Below are 13,997 nucleotides of genomic sequence, written 5' to 3'. Positions count from 1 at the left end.
TTAATTTTTACAACAGTGCATTAAAAATACAATGGCAATACAATATTCTTGCAACTACATGAAAAGCTAAAAATAAAGACAGGAATTTACTGGCAAGAGCTCTAGTTTTGTAGAAGAAGCGTGTACATGTCTCTTTTTGTGTATTAAATCAGTTAATCTGTTAATTTTATTCGTATTTCTAGTCTGGCTTGACCTGAGAACCCAGTCAACAGTTGAAAGGCTTCTTAAAAGAATTCCAGGAAAAAACAAAGCCTTTTTTAAGGTAAGAGATATTGCAGAACATTTAAATAGTAGCTGAACTCTTATTGCTACAGTATATAATGTTTTGGAGATGTGTGCTTAAAATTCCCCGAAACAAAGTAAGTCAGTTGTAGCTTCTAGTCCCTTCTTAGCTTGTTAAATAATAAAAAATGTGCATAATGCTATACTACAGATCTAAGACTGGAAAATGTTTATTTTCCTCAACGTAAATGGTTAACACTCCTTACATATCTCACTAGAGAAGTTAAATGGGTAATCATTAGTGAGACTTAATCATGTGCTACCTATCTAATGATAAGTAGACACCACACACAAAAATTAAGAGCAAGTAGAAGAAAACTGTTTCGAAAATAATTTATTGATGTGAAATATGTTATTCTTTCTCATTTTATGCCTTAATATTGAAATTAATTGCAACCAATCTAAGAATTGGGAAGATATTTTATAACGAGCAAATTCATTCTTTTTTTATATAGGTATATATATAACAATTTGGAAAAAAATGCTTGCAAAAAGGTGTCATAATTCTTTGATTTATATTTTCCTTGATTGATTGTGTAAATATTATATATTTTACATATTATGTATCTTCCTATAGCCAGGAAATGGACATCAAAAAGCATATAAACTTACTTGATTTTTAAGTTCTAGTAGAATACAAATTCCATCTTTCCTGTGCCGTGCTGCTCATCTTTGTTGTCATTACTTGCTGTCTAGTCATATGGAGATATCCTAGATAAGACAGGAGTTCTGCAAACAACTATTTCCACATAAATGGTCTTTGAACTGCATTTAGATCAGCTTTGATCTTTGTCCATTAATGCACTGGTCATTTGGTTTTGATATTTTCAGACTGGTGCATTGTATGCTTAGTACTTATTTAAATAACAAGTTTGTGTCATTCTTCTGAGTTTTGCGTCTTTGGTTTTTCACTTACTATCACCATTTTTATATATAATTACAGTATTAATGGAAAAGCTACTTGCATGGTCTTTAAAAGATTTTTTTTTTTTTTTAAATTAACAGTTTAGGACTGGTCTTCCACTTAGCACTTATTTTAGTGCAGTGAAACTTCGATGGCTTTTGGATAATGTGGAAGAGATTAGGCAAGCAGTCGATGATGGAAGAGCTATGTTTGGGACTATTGATTCATGGCTTATATGGGTATGTATTTGTGAGTTTATTATCACTCTTTTTAAAATGAATTTCCATATCATGCAAATTTCTCTGCCAAGTACTGTGACACATGATGCCCAGTGATCACACAGTGATATCAATACAAGCCACTAAAGAAATTCCATTAAAGTTCCTTACAAGATTAACTTTTACTGCCCCTGAATCGCTATATTTTTTTGGTAGATGCTTATGTGTAGTTTACCATTTATAAGTTGCTGTAAAATTTTGGTCATGCTCTTGGAAAAATCTTGGACTTTAAAAAGATATATTAGCCACCTTTGCAATATAAGAATCCAGGAGGTACTGCTTATTACCTCTCTCATGCCTTTTTTCCACTATATCAGGTCTGCCTCTTTAGTTGTTGCAGAAATATCAGAGTTCCCAGTCCCAAGCTGAAAGCTTTGTGAATGTAGGAATTTTTGTAATTTGTTAAAGTAAACCTCTTTCTTTTCTTGATGAGTACTGTTGATATTTTCTTTGTTCAGAGTTTGACAGGTGGAAAGAATGGAGGTGTTCACTGTACAGATGTAACCAATGCCAGTAGAACCATGTTGTTCAACATTCATTCCTTGGAATGGGATCCTGAGCTCTGCCAGTAAGCTCTGTTTTTCAGTAATACTGTTATTTAAATAGATTCTGTAAGTGATGTGTAAGAAACTAATTTAATAGTAAGAATCTCTTATCAAGGCTAAGATCAGCAATTACTGTTGTATTTGCTGTTAACATTAATAATTAATATTCATTGTTCTCCAGATGTCCAAATTACAACTGTCTGGATTAATTAAAAGTAGCAGAGCCTTGATTTTTTCTGTAGGTGGAAGACTGGTTCATGGAAACAATGACTTTTAATAGTTTCTTTATTCCTTAATCAAATTTGTAAGGCAGTTGCAATGATAGTGTCTCAATTTAAATTTATTAATAACAATATTATAAAGATATTGTTGGAAGAGGAATGACTTGCCACATGAAAGAGTTGGATATGTCTTCAAAATATTCAAATATATGCTGCTTTACTCCATAATTCAGTGTCACATACTGTAACAAGTGGAAAAACATAGTGATGGATTAAACCCTAGAAATCAAAGTTCCTTTAATGTTTTTTTTCTTTACAACTTAAAATTATTTAAGAAAATAAACACAAAATGCTTTCTGATTTTAGCACTGACCATATATAAAAATTATTTTGTATTATGTTCAGGTTCTTTGATATTCCTATGGAAATACTTCCAAAAGTACGAAGCTCCTCTGAGATTTATGGCCTGATGGTATGTTTTCTTGTGTGTGTGTGAAGTTAATCTTGTAAAGATATAACTATATCAATATAAATTTTTCAGAATTTCCATAGATTGAGACTAATGGCTTTTTCTAGGCCAGTATTGTTTGCTTTATGATTAGTATGTCATTATCTACTGTTGTGTACTATTATATGAAATTGAATATCTGTTGTTTTCTCTTTTAAGTGTCAAATAGACAAAACAAAATGGGAGAGGTTTTTGATAAGGATAAAAATTTGATTTTTTTTACTACAATGACTTATTGATTTGGAAACTACCCATCAGAATGCCATGTATAATCAGTAGATTAAAAGAATGACATTGCTGTTATTAGAGCACAGTATTTTTACTTCTTGTGCAATTGAAAAGAAGAGATGAAAGTCGCTATGGAAGTCTTCATGATCTAAGAAGACTGGATGAGATGTGTAATGTCTTATTTCCACATAACTGAAGGCAAGAGTAGTCAGTTGAAGGCAAGATTAGTCAGTTTCTGTGGACTGAAAAATCACAAGTGACACCTTAGATTGCCTTCTTTTTTGAAAAATAAACTCCTCTTGCTGTGTATATTTGCATAGCACTCAGTAAAAAAAATATTTTGGAATATTGTGATGTCTTTTTAATCACACTGCTTCCAGTGCAGCTGTGAATATTACTTAAGAGTCAATCATTAATTGTTATCATGGGGCTGAGGTTTCGAGTTTACTTTGATGCAGCACCAACTCTTCTGATACAGTGGCATCTAATTTATTCTTAAAAGCTTCAGAATCAGATAAACTGGATGTTGTGATTTTGCATTCTTTTTCCTGGTAGTTTGCCCTATTGTTTACTAAGAACATACAAGCATCTTGTAATTAAGACAAGTTATGAGATTTTTATTTAAAATACAACTCTAAATTGCCTGAAATATTAAATAAAAGTATTTTTGCTAATCTGTTAATGGAGATGCCACTAGAAGTCATTGCTGACTTTTATTAATGTGAAGGTCAGATGAGAGTGAGTTGTATTAAGCTGAATGAGTGAGGTAAAGGTAAAAAGATACTACCTGGCAACTGAAACAGAATAGCTGGTCACTTTAAATGTGAACTTGTGTTTCTCTTCCTCTTTCCTTCCATTTTTTTTCTTTTTCTTCCTTTTGCTGACTGTAGAAAATATGTCCTAGCCTGGTGAGTAGAGGCTTCCATTAGGCTGACCACTTGTATCTTGTCCATTCTGTTCAGATGCTGTGCATTTCCATTGGTTTAAGGATTAGTAAAAGCACACTTTCTAGACCAATAAATTCGGTGGGTATTTCCAAATTTGAGATATTACAATTAGAGTTCATGCCAAAGCTGTTTCTAAAGTGTAATCTTGGTGTATGCATTTGCCTTAATTTGCAGGCTGTTGAATATTTCTTTTTATAGTGAAGTAAAAAACAGCTACTGGCTAATAAATGTTAGCTGTCTCTTTTTATAAATGAGAAAAGTGGGCCATTCCATCTACAAATATTCATTCTATTATAGTGAAACATCAGATTCGTGCAGGGTTTTTTAGTGCGTTTATAAACTCAATTACCTTAAATCCAGTTAATTAAAATGACAATTAAAGAAAAAAAGATTCAGATTGGAAATGCACTTGCACAGCTTCACTGAAAATGCATTTTCACAATTGCACAAAGAAACAATTTAAAGAAAGAAGTGAAAATTGTCAGGATGTAAATTTCTTATGTTACCTATTGCAAGAAAGCAACTGAAAAACTACGTGGTAGTGTTTGGAAGAAATTCTATATAAGACTTAAAATGCTGTATCTTAAAATGAGACATCTGTCTTTGCTTAGTGTGTCATCACAATCACTTTTTTTCTAGTCACTTTACCATTTTTGCACTTTTGCATTTTACACTTGACTGCACAGGTTACACTGAACGTCATTTTCTGTACACTATGATTTAACCAAAATTTATGTTAAGGACTGTTGAGGTGACATAAAATATACTTGTAAATTTCCTTCTCCCTATTTTTTACTGGTTTAGGCATGAGCTGCATTAAGCTGAAGTCCAGTGTACACCTGAACTGAACCATGTTGCTTATGTGACCCTTCTTTGTTTTCCCTTGAGCATTACAAGTTTAGTTCTTTATCATTGTGTTACATTGTAGTCATGGAAAGCTAATTTGGAGCTTTTCTTTCTCTTTTTGTGAATCAGAAATCTGGAGCTTTGACAGGTGTACCAATTTCTGGGGTAAGTCAAGTCCTACTTCAACTCAGATTCTGGCATGAGAACTTGATACTACATGAACCTGATACTTCACTGGAAAAAGCTTTAAACTGGGTGAATCCTGCTACAAAATAAGTTGATGGGTTTTTACTTCATGTTAAACATGAAGTAAACTTTTGAAGTTGAATTATTAGTTGACTGGGTTCATCATTATTAAGTTAAAATCTGGCTGTGGAAATACAGCTGACAGCTTTAATGCATATGGATAGTGCTGTTAGAAACTTAGGGTCTCTAAGTAAATGAGTAACATTACAAAATGGAAGCAAGCTCTGCTTTATATATAAAAGCAGTTCAGAATATACATAATCCAGAAATGTTTGGAAGATTCTCAGCTTTTTCCATTACAACATGCATAAAGATCGTAAATTTTTATTTTGAGTTCTTTAAATTGTTCACCATAAATATCATGACACATTTAATTTGCAGTTCTTGTGAAGGGAAGAGTAGTAAAAAGCACAGGTTGTCTCTATAGATTTTTTCCTCACTTTCAGTTACCTGCGTGCTCCTAATAGATTATAGCTAAATACATCAGTTCATGTTCCTTTTTCATGCATGTGATTCATGTGCAGACATTTACTAAAAAAAAAATCTCTCTTTTCAGTGCTTGGGTGACCAGTCTGCTGCTCTTGTTGGGCAAATGTGTTTCCAAGATGGGCAGGCAAAAAATACGTAAGTTATTATGAAAGATAAACAGTACGTCACTGTTCTGTTTTGAATTTAGTATTATGTTCTCTTTCAAGCTAACTGCCAAATGCTTTTGTAGTTACTGCATAACTACAGCTCTACCTTTTGACTGTGTTGACCTACAAAGTAAACAGTGTCCTGACTTTTGTATAAAATAGTGAAGGTATTAAAGTTACATGGTTTGTGAGTTATATTTTGGAACAAAGTCACTGTGAGGAAATATGTCTGTGTGGCAGGAGGTTTTTCATTTTAAAATTCTCCAAAACACAGATTAAAACAGTTGCAATATCATTTAAATTGTGACCTGAAGTTAAACAAATAGAGGCTGTGTGAGTTAGATTGCATAGACTTGAATGACAAAAAACCCACAGCATTGCTGGATGGGAAAGGTTCATTTCAGCTGCAGTGCTTAGTTTTCCTTCTGTGTCTATCTCAGTGTGGAGAATTTTACTTTTTTTTTAATATATATTTCTCAGCCTCTTAGTGTCCCTTGTTTAAAATAGCTGATCAGTTAAATCAGGCAACTGGTGTAATCAAACATTCATTTCAGGAAAAGCTCTCTGCTTAAATGACTTACTGTTCCATTTACAACCATGTGCTTAACTGAGCATGTAGGTACACACACAGTATTGGACTTTCACAGATTTAATTACACATTAATCTATACTTGTTGCTAATTAACCTTCACTTTATCTTTTATATTTATACACAACTTTAATGGTTAGTGGCCTTGTATTTTAGTAAAACAAACATGGTTCTAAGTAATACTGTCACACAGTATTTTTATAAGAAAGACTTTTATAACACAAGAGACCTTTTGAAAAAAATACATCTAAACCAAAAGGTAAAAGTGAGATTTTTTTTAACCTATTTGTGTTATTGATTTATCCCTTTTCTCTCCAAATATAACTGAAGACTTTCTCAGTACTATTTTAAGCTATTAATTTTCAAGGTATTAAAAAGGTAGGGAACTCATAATTTCTTAGAATAAGTTAGAGTGGATTATAAGGATTTTGTACTCCTTTTATTAAACTGTGTCCTTATATGCGTGTGTATGCACACATAGATGTGATGTGGTCTTCAAATGAGAAACATGCCATTTTTAGAAATTTTTGAACTTGATATGTTTAAAGAAACCCTCTTCTTTGGGACAGTAACAAAGTTTCTTAAATTTTCCCCTTTAAAAGCTTGAATTTAATATTGTGAAATACTTATTTTATAAAGTAGCTTTCATAAATGACTTAAATTGAAGTAAGTAAACACTGCCACAAAGAGGAATTGACACTTAGTTTTCAGCTGTATCTGTTACTTGATCAAGTATTATACAAGAAATAGCCAGAGACACATGTGTGGGACTAGATTTTTCAGCTGCAGACTGCATTTAAATCAGCTTTTTGAGGATGGTTTTATCATCAGTTAATGGTAACATAACCTTCAAGGGGCAAAAAGTGGTGTCTTGCTTCTCCACAGGGGAGTCAGATTTATGAATTACAGTAACAGGTTATCCTTTAAAGATCCTGGTTTTAACTTTCCTTTGCTTTCATGCTAGGTATGGAACAGGATGTTTTTTGCTGTGCAATACAGGTCAGAAGGTCAGTTGCATTTTTTAGTTGTTCACTTTTTTTTACAGTCTTTATTTAAGTTCTTGAGTACAACTATATATTAGCCTTTCTTAAGATTATTAGCAACAATTATATTGCTGGGGATAAGGAAAAGCGCATACTGAAATCTGAAAGAATAGAAAGTAATAATTTGTTCAAGGTGTTTCAGTAAGACTCCATTTCCTAGCTCCTTACGTTTCCAAAAAGGACTTTCCATAGCAAGCTTCTTGCTCTTTCCTTGTATATATTTCTTAACCTCACCCAGAAGTGCTGAATGTTGCGTTACTTAACCACGTGCTTTTCTCCTTGTCTTGGCTATTTTATTTCTTCCCTTCATTTTCTCCCATTGTTTCTTTGTAGTTGTAGTTGAATAAATAATGCAAAGCTTTGGTTTCCTTCTCATTCACATCTCCTTCTAAAGACCCCTAATTCTTTGCTATAAGGAGGCTGGAAAGATCTGAGGCAGGTTGTGGAAACAAGAATTAACACCAGCGATCTGAGGGTTCTATCTTAGGTGCTTATTTAGAGTGACTGATAATTTACTTTGTTTAAACTTTCCATACATAATTTTTTTCCAGTGAAGATTTTGTCTCTTGTTTATTATCATTTGAATATATTTATTGAAATATTTTCTGCCTCTGTTCATGCATTGCCTTTTCTTTCCCCTTTCCCCATTTAGTCTGTGTTTTCTGAGCATGGTCTTCTAACCACAATAGCTTACAAACTGGGCAGAGACAAACCTGTTTGTTATGCACTAGAGGTAAGTACAGTAATTTCTTCCTTCTTGTAGTGATACATGTTCTTGTTTACCTCTGTTTTCTAGTATCCTTATGTCATCTTCAGTTGCATGGAAATGAAAATAGCTTTGTGTTATAGCTTGTGTGCTTCAAGGCTTATGTGTGGTTTTGGTTATCCCTATCTCCAATCTGTATCATGTAATCTAATAAAAATATTTCTACATTGCATCATTTATATTTTCAGGGCTAAAACTTTTTTTCTGTTACACAGTCTTTCAAATCTTTAATAAATGTTATAAATAAATAAAAAAGAAAAATTTTCTACTAAAATTACATTTAAAAAAGAGGGGAAAAAGTATTAGTGTTTCAGTTATCCTCTCATAATAAAAGGCATGACTGAATGTCTTTGTTTTTTATTTCATTCTAATGGATTTTACTTCTAACTTTTAAAAATCTGAATCAAATTTCTGGGAAAAGAATCCTCTAACAATTGAGCTTTTTTTACCTACTAAGACTTAGGTGCCTATTTCCAGAATTTAGTTCCTCAGTTCTCCACACAACTCTGAGGACATCCAAATTTTGTAGAAAATCGGATTTTTACTATAACTTCAGGGTTCATTGTTCTAAAGCTCTGCTTCTGAAGCACAGATCAGCTAAGCACCTATTTGGCACCAAAGCTTCGTTGGGTTCAATAGAATGATTATTATTCCATCTATGTTGCTTAGTGGGCTTGATCTAATAGTTGTTCTCAAAACACGCATACCGAATTCTCTGCTGCCATTGAGCTTTTGTAGAGAGCCTATGTTTTCCATGTGAAACAGACAAAGACAACACACAGGATTTTCTTTGCTGGGAGAATAGTTTGTAGCTTACAGTACTTTACTAGGATGTGGGAGGCTGTGGTCATTTCCTTTTCCTTCCCTAAGGAAAGTTAATCTTGCATTTGCCATGTTCTGGCAAACTTTGGGGTTTTCATTTTGTGCGTGTGAGGTACTTATTTTATTTTTAAATAAACTGGAACTGTCTTGAGAGTGATTTATATTTCTGCATGATGAAACACGTGCATGTATACTTTGCTTCTTCCTCATCTCCAAGTCTTTAACGATATTGTCTGAAGAAATGGCATCAACAGAAGATATTAAGTGTTCTTTCTCCTGTATCCATGCAAGAATCATCTACAATCTGCTGGTTGAGACACTTTCTAGAGAGGCAAGAAATGTGCATTCAGCCTTTTCTTTTAATCAAACCCATATCTTGTAACTGTAATAGCTAGCTGGTTAGAAAACACCCTGCTCCTTCTAGCAATGGCTTTGAATGAAAATATAACACTGCTCCTGTTTTCCTTGAAGCTTAATCTAGTAGACTTGAGACTATCTTGTAGAGAAGTCCATTTGGACTTTGGAGTGAGATGGGAGCCATGCCATTCATCTATGATATGATGGAGCCATTCAGGGACATTTACTGAGGCAACAGAGGAATTTTGCTGGCAAATGCAGGTGCCTAAATTTTCTGTCTGTCTGGGCATTTGTATTTAGACTCTAGACATAATCAGTCCTGTTTTTTTAAATCAAAGCATAAAAATCTTAATTTCTCAGAAAAAGAAGGCTGAGGCTACTGGACCTCATGACTAAAGTAAAGACAAGAAGACTGCTTAGGAAATGTCATGGTAACCCCTCCATGGAAAAAATCATGCAATATGCACCTTTTCTACATGGAGCCTGCATAACAGGCTGCCATTTTTACATGTCAGTCTCCAGCTGCCGAGAAACCTGTGGTTTGTTTGTGAGCATTCTTGGGAGTGCTTTAAGCTGTGGCTGTCAACCTGCAACTGGAGGCCGCAGCTACCCTTCCTCTCCAGTCTTGTAAAAAGGAACACAAAACTACCAGTTGTTGTCTCCTAACGTTGTAGTGATTTTGTTTCCTTCAGGGATCTGTTGCAATAGCTGGTGCTGTTGTTCGTTGGCTAAGGGACAATCTAGGTATCGTTAAGACTTCACAGGAAGTTGGTGAGTATTCACAATTTGGAACTGTTCAGTTTTTTAAGTTTTCTTTTCCAATGTCTTGATGTCTCTAATGTTGAATGAAAGCTCAAAATATTCAAGTAAAGAAAAGCTGGAAGATGCATATATTTTGCTGTGTTTGAACAATTTGTTTTGCATCCATGAAATCACAGTTCATTGGTATATGTATTTCATACAGCATATCAATACAGTCTTTGAAACCCTTTGTCAGCTTTGTTCTATTGAAGTCTGTACTTTTTAGTAGTTTTCCTAGCAAGCAGATATTCAGGGAGATACTATACTTACAGTGTGTTTCCTCGTTTCCTACAATATTGAATTTTCCAGAGCCAAGAGTATTTAAGTCTCTATTACAGAATCTAGAGCATATTTGATCGTAAACCTACATATTCATTCCTGTCATAAACATGAGAACCTGAGGCCCTACATGTGCAACAATTTATGTAGAAGGCTTCATATCCACTGAGTTAGGGCCCTCACTTTGCAAAGCTGCCTCTTAAAGGAATTGTGGAGGATGGTAATCCATTTTGGCTAAGAATACAGTAATCCTTTAGTATTTGGGTAGCTGATGGTTTCTGCGTGAGCTGAACTGAAACAAGCTGTTGTGTGACATTATAGAAACTAGAAATATATCAGACTTTGAAAAAGGAGAAAATGTTGGAAGCATGCAAGTGTAACAGTTTGAAAGTGACTGATTTAATGAGATTTAGGATTAAAAAGCAATTCATTACATATTTTAAATAATTTGATATCTTACTCAAAGGTGGAAAAAATCAGAATTCAAATTTTATGTAAAACTTCAAAGACTAAGCAAAACCTTAAAACAACAGTCTGTTTTTCTGTAAGAAAGCTTCACAGATCATACAGAAGAATATAAACTACTGTCATATGAATTAGCCAGCTGTTGAAACACTACAGTACCTGTTGGCTTCAAAAGTTTGACTAGACCTTTGGAAGGTTTGAGTTTCAAGAACTTTAATCTTGTCAGTGTTGTTAAAGTCATGTGAGACTTCATCTCTTCGTGTTTCCCTGAACATGTCCTTCCTTCTTCCTTCTGCCTTCACTCCTTTTTTAAGTGGAGTCTGTATGAAAGCATTGTTTTAAAAAGATTTTTGAATAAGTTTTCCTACCTCTTTTCTCTATTGCTATGCTTCTCTGATCAATGCAAACAGAAGAAATTTACAAAAGCAGAAAAAAAATACTTTCTTGTTATAGGAAGGAGCTGCACATTAGCATTACTTTCTTGGCAGTTCTAGATGTTTTAATATAATTTTAACAATTACAAATATTTTAATATTGGGGAGTTCAGATATCCAAAGTTATTACTCGGATATTAAGAAACTTCAGATTTCCTTGTAGCTGGCCTTGTGATTATATACATAAGCTGAGAATTTAGAACTCTAAATCCATTTGAAATTAATGGGAATTTAGTTCTTAACTCCCTTTGGTCTTGATCCAGTTTCACTTGCTTGCCTTGACTTAAATGCAAGTAAAGTGTGACCTTTTGGACTGCTTTGAAGGTGGCATTCTTTACCCACAGGATACCCTTTGAAAACCTCACAGAATCTAGGTCAGGATATTGAGTACACGATTTTGGGTTTTGGTTTTGATTTTTCATTTTATATTTTACATTTCTCACAACGCCCTATGCCCCATCTTCCATTCATTTTGTTGCAAATGGACAACTAGTTAATGAGGAGCGGAGTGCCAGAGTTAGTTGTATTTTCTAATTGTATGTGGCTTGATTATTTTTGTAGCTGCCTAGTATATTCTGAATATTTTCCCTATTTAAATAATAACACCTTTAAGCGTCTTATTTAAGTGTTGGTACAGTTTTGAAAAGCTAAGTGAAGATTGTTTGTGTGTGTGCATTAGAAAAACTGGCTGCGGAAGTGGGGACTTCTTATGGCTGCTACTTTGTGCCAGCATTTTCAGGACTGTATGCACCATACTGGGAACCCAGTGCAAGGGGGTAAGGATCTGACTAAATACTGCATTTGCAGGGAGATTTAATGATTTTACAAATACTATCAGTAGTCCTTCCAGGTATGTGAAATTGTTCTTTTTGTTCCTTTGATGTGTCTGGATACACCATTCTCTGTGGTATCTTCAAGCAACTACTGTGTTTCTCTTTTGTATTTAATCTGTTCAAAACAGATTAAATTTCTGGTTCTGAAAGGATTTTCATCTTACTAAAGAGAAAGAAAAGGTCTGCATACCTGTGAGCTGTCGGGCAATGAAAGTAGAAAGTGAAGAATTTAGTGCTGATTAATTTTTCTGAGCTCAGTTTCCCATGGCTGCTGCATTCACTATCTCAAATGATACAGGCTACTTAATTCCTCCCCACTTCTCCTCCCTCTCCTTCCCCTTATGTCCAGCTTTCTTTCCAGTCTATTGAACAGTATTCTCTCCTTCCAGTCCCTTTCCTGGTTGTTAAGACTTAACTAGCTGGTGCTAGTTAGAACTACTAGTTCAAAAAATAACCTTCTATTTGTCTTTTCTGCTATTGTGAGCTTGCCTACTGTTGCTGGAATCACAACATGCCATGGGAGTCACAGAAGCATAACAAATTTAAATATAAAATAACTTTCCTAAAGTGAAAAAAGAAATCTTAAAGAATATCTAGTTCTCAAGGTTTCGAGTAGTTGCATTGTTAGAATTAGATGCTTTTTGTACATAAGGAAGAAAAGATTTTTGAGTTAGGTGTTTTTACAGTTTTTCAGATCACAGTGCTTAACTTTTTAACTGTTAAAAGGGGATCTTTGGAATGGCAACAACTAAAAATGTCCTTTAATATCTTTGAACTTGCATGTATCCAGCACCAAATATAGCAGCATTTCTGTGTGGTACGCTACTATTCCTCAGCTGTTGAAATAGAATAAAAGGATGATTATATGCCCTGCAGTTCAGAATACATTGACAGAATTCAGCTTACTCATGGTTAGATGTAGCATAATTTCCATATCCAAAAGTCTCTTTGAAGGTGCAGAAGCAACTAATGACCAGAATAGATCTGAAAACAATTTTAAGCATTTACAGCACAGCACTGACCCAGCTGGGCTTTTCCTTAGAACTGAAAGCCATTTTAGTGGTAGATGATACTATTTTCTAAAGAAAAATCAGCCTCAATCATACATGTCCTTTTCTTAAAGGAAGACTAGAATTGGAGGGGCGGGGGTGTGAGGTGAATATGCACCCATTTTCATGCAGATTGGCAATAAAATTTTAATAAATGGCAGTTGTATTGATGGGACACTGAAAGTATGTTTGTCAGGAAAACATAGATGAGAGAGTTTAGATTAAAGAGAAACAAGCTTTTTAATATTAAAAAGCAGTCCTCATACAATGGAACTGAATGAGTTTTGATTAGAAGCCTATGTCTGAAGTAACGCGGTGTGTCTGGTAAAGAAGTATGTCCTAACTGTTGGGGTTTTTTTTCTCTTCAACAGTATTATCTGTGGCCTTACTCAGTTTACAAATAAAAACCACATCGCCTTTGCTGCATTAGAAGCGGTCTGCTTTCAAACACGAGAGGTAAAGGCAAATTGGGTCCTTAATTCACTGTAAATTAGTATGATAACAGGGACTGTAGCTCTTCAGGAAGCGAGAGGATTGAAAAGATTTAATGAGGATTAATCATATGCTTTATATTGTACTTGGATGCTATTCTTCTCTTTATGTGGTGCTAATGTTGAAAAATTGTTCCTGTGGACTTAGCTACAATGATCTGGTTGGATGGTACATTGTTTTGGGTTGGCAATCCTGCTTTTCATCAGTGCTTAAAAAGAGGTGAACATATTTTGTGAATATTTTGAGAGGCAGAACATAGAAACATTAAAATGACAAGGCCAGTGCCATAACTAAAAAGTTGCATTAGTTCTACAATATAGGAGACTACCTTTTATATTGTCTGCTGTGATGGAGATGGCTTATGTGGCTTGTGGTACACAAGAACAAAAGTGAGTTAAAGCAAGACAGCAGCAAACATACCAAGGGA

At 34.2% G+C, this 13,997-nt stretch overlaps 1 protein-coding gene across 7 annotated transcripts in view; it reads left to right on the top strand.

The window, feature by feature from the left end:
* Window positions 1–13,997, top strand: part of GK (glycerol kinase) — a 37,712-nt gene that overhangs the window by 10,386 nt on the left and 13,329 nt on the right. For all 7 annotated transcript variants that reach the window (XR_012039955.1, XM_072848570.1, XM_072848574.1 and 4 more), the window contains exons 5-15: window positions 183–262; window positions 1,288–1,425; window positions 1,923–2,032; window positions 2,636–2,702; window positions 4,889–4,924; window positions 5,562–5,629; window positions 7,194–7,236; window positions 7,925–8,005; window positions 9,910–9,988; window positions 11,876–11,972; window positions 13,450–13,534. Coding sequence is in view for 6 of the 7 variants with exons in the window: in XM_072848570.1 (XP_072704671.1) it covers window positions 183–262; window positions 1,288–1,425; window positions 1,923–2,032; window positions 2,636–2,702; window positions 4,889–4,924; window positions 5,562–5,629; window positions 7,194–7,236; window positions 7,925–8,005; window positions 9,910–9,988; window positions 11,876–11,972; window positions 13,450–13,534 (884 nt within the window). In the remaining variant the exon portion in view is untranslated. The remainder of the gene's footprint in view (window positions 1–182; window positions 263–1,287; window positions 1,426–1,922; window positions 2,033–2,635; window positions 2,703–4,888; window positions 4,925–5,561; window positions 5,630–7,193; window positions 7,237–7,924; window positions 8,006–9,909; window positions 9,989–11,875; window positions 11,973–13,449; window positions 13,535–13,997) is intronic.

Source organism: Ciconia boyciana, chromosome 1 (assembly GCF_034638445.1).
Source record: "Ciconia boyciana chromosome 1, ASM3463844v1, whole genome shotgun sequence".
NCBI classification, from domain to species: Eukaryota; Metazoa; Chordata; class Aves; order Ciconiiformes; family Ciconiidae; genus Ciconia; species Ciconia boyciana.
The sequence above is the reverse complement of the archived record's forward strand: the minus strand, read 5'-3'. Positions and strand labels throughout refer to the sequence as shown.